Genomic DNA, 2,496 nt, shown 5'->3' on the forward strand with positions numbered 1-2,496 from the left:
TGTTTTCGTCAGCGTGTAGATAAAATAATATAGATAACCGATTACAAAATCAGTCACACATATTAAAAGCATGTAATATAATTGCACTTTAAGTCCCAGAATTTTGATTTAAATAACTACAAACGATCATTACTTTGACGCGCAGTTTTACAGTCTAGAGCTACGTAAGCATGAAAATATGTATATACAATTTCGCATGCCTAAATATTCTCGTTCTCCGGACATTTCAAACACAAGGCGCCGCCTCCGCGCCTACGCGTACTCGGCGCCTATGCTTTCTATGCACGTGAACACAACAAGCATGTGATGTGAATACAATTTGTGTTTAGCCATATATACCTAAATATATCTATGGTTTAGCTAAAGCATGGTGGCCACTGGCCAGACCTATTTCGCCACTATAGATTCAAGCCTTTATTTTGTTCATAACAGCGGGTAATCTTTTCTTGTAACCCTAGCGCTTCGTAACAAATTACGATTACGAATTATCCAATTTCTCTGTTCGTATAGTCTGAATCGGGAGACAGGCGATGTTTTCGTCAGCGTGTAGATAAGATAATATAGATAACGATTACAAAATCAGTCACACATATTAAAAGCAGTTGTAATATAATTGACTTTAAGTCCCAGAATTTTGATTTAAATCAACTACAAACGATCATTACTTTGACGCGCAGTTTTTCGTCTAGAGCTACGTAAGCGAAAATATGTATATACAATTTCTGAGGGAGATGTTCAAACACCAACAGACCCCTCTAGATCCGCCACTAATGTGACGTAATATGTCGTCAGAATAATTAAGTTTCTCGTGACAATTTGGACGTCGAAAATTGCGCTCGCCGACACCTGGCAACGAATCGCAGCACTGAATATGATATTACAAAGTATCGCCCAGGTCGAGCTTGGACAGAAGCCAAAAAACATTGTTTGTTGGCACACGAGAACCAGAGTTTCATTACGTTACTTTTCATGAGAATAAATTCACAACAATTGCTTTGTTTGTTAGGTGTCAAATGTATGCTACCGCATGCCTCTTCCTTTATTTCCTATCCCGGCGCAGAGTGTAAAAAGTGTGTAAGTGACACTCATAAAATGTAAGAAGAGTGTAAGTGACACTCATACACGAAGTTTCGATCTCGTGGTTGGTGGGGCAGTAGGTACATTCTTTCCGATTGTTATATTATGAAACGTTATAATTAATAGACTATTATAACAGTAAAACAGCCCTCCTGGTTGTACCCCGATTACCCTATAACGTATGCAAAGCTAGTTTGGTAGAAAAATTTTGATACAAGTTGAAGGTATCAAAAATAGCCACTATAATTTATGTATTCTAGTATCACCTTGGTCATTTATTCTGAAAGTTTTTTTGCAATTGAAATGCAGTTGATAACTGTTCGGGCATGAATCTTGTTATTTATAGTGCCATGCTCTGGTCCCAAGCATGGAAGAAAAACAACACCAGATTATAAAAGCAAACCAGCACATAAGGTAAGCAATTGTAAACTTCAATGCTAATAGCAGTAGGTACCTGTTCAAAAGATTGGCAATAAGCATATGTCACAAAACCTGTTCAAAGCAATTTCCGTTTAATATAATAGATCCCTTACCTGCTCTTACAACAGTGATGGTGTTCAAACTCGTATTAAACATTATTTAGAAGCCAAAGGTGTTACATGATGAAAATACGAAGAGTTATGAAATTGCAAGGAAATTAATCAGTGAATTATCCAAGTACAAGAATAACAATGTTGGTTAGTGCTGAGTTCCTTTATTCATGTTTACTTAAAGTGTCTGGACCGTGCTCATAAAAGTTGGTTTTTAATGAAAATTTACACTTATTAAATCTTATCTGTGGTATTTTTTATGTGAAAACAATAATTAGTTTGCCCAAAAAAACGTTTTAAAAAGTACCAAAAAATCGCCTATTGTTGCGTCACTCGCAGGTACTATGACGTAAATTAGGTCACGATCTGTTCTAACCGATCAGCTGATTTCGGCTTTGCTAGCAAAAAAAGGAATTTATGTTTGCAGCAAAGCAGAGTGTACCGTCGACATAGTGCTTTCTTTTACTTTTAAATTAAGAAATATGCGTAGGTATTGCCGTGGCCTGATTTTGTTTTTTTTAAATTGTTTGTAAGTGTATTACAGTATTACATTATTTAAATTTGTCATTTAACAATAATGTAAAAGTGTGTGATGTATAGTCAGGTAGAAGTATTTTATCTGAAGAAGTGACGTAAGTGAAGATCCTAGTCCACTAGCAATAGGTATTGAGCCTTTTCAGATTGAACCTGTACTACCAGCAAGTGTTGGGGAAGTAGACAGGCCAAGTTTGGCTACCATGTAAAACAAGTGAAGCTGAGAAAATCAAAAATACAATTTGGTAGGTTGACTAAGAATAGCATTTAATAAAAATGAATGAATGAATGTAACTTACTTTATCGTTGCGTGGCCGGAAAACGACAGTCATTATCACACGGGCTAACACCTTGT

The 2,496-nt window shown here is 36.1% G+C and overlaps 1 protein-coding gene across 1 annotated transcript in view; it reads left to right on the plus strand.

Moving 5' to 3' along the window:
• LOC100184741 (putative uncharacterized protein DDB_G0285119) overlaps positions 1-2,496 on the plus strand; it is a 10,587-nt gene that overhangs the window by 3,414 nt on the left and 4,677 nt on the right. The window contains exons 2-3 of the mRNA XM_009861640.3: positions 1,424-1,491; positions 1,661-1,754. Coding sequence (XP_009859942.1) covers positions 1,424-1,491; positions 1,661-1,754 — 162 coding nt within the window. The remainder of the gene's footprint in view (positions 1-1,423; positions 1,492-1,660; positions 1,755-2,496) is intronic.

The sequence above is a fragment of the Ciona intestinalis genome, chromosome 10, assembly GCF_000224145.3.
Source record: "Ciona intestinalis chromosome 10, KH, whole genome shotgun sequence".
Taxonomy (NCBI): Eukaryota; Metazoa; Chordata; class Ascidiacea; order Phlebobranchia; family Cionidae; genus Ciona; species Ciona intestinalis.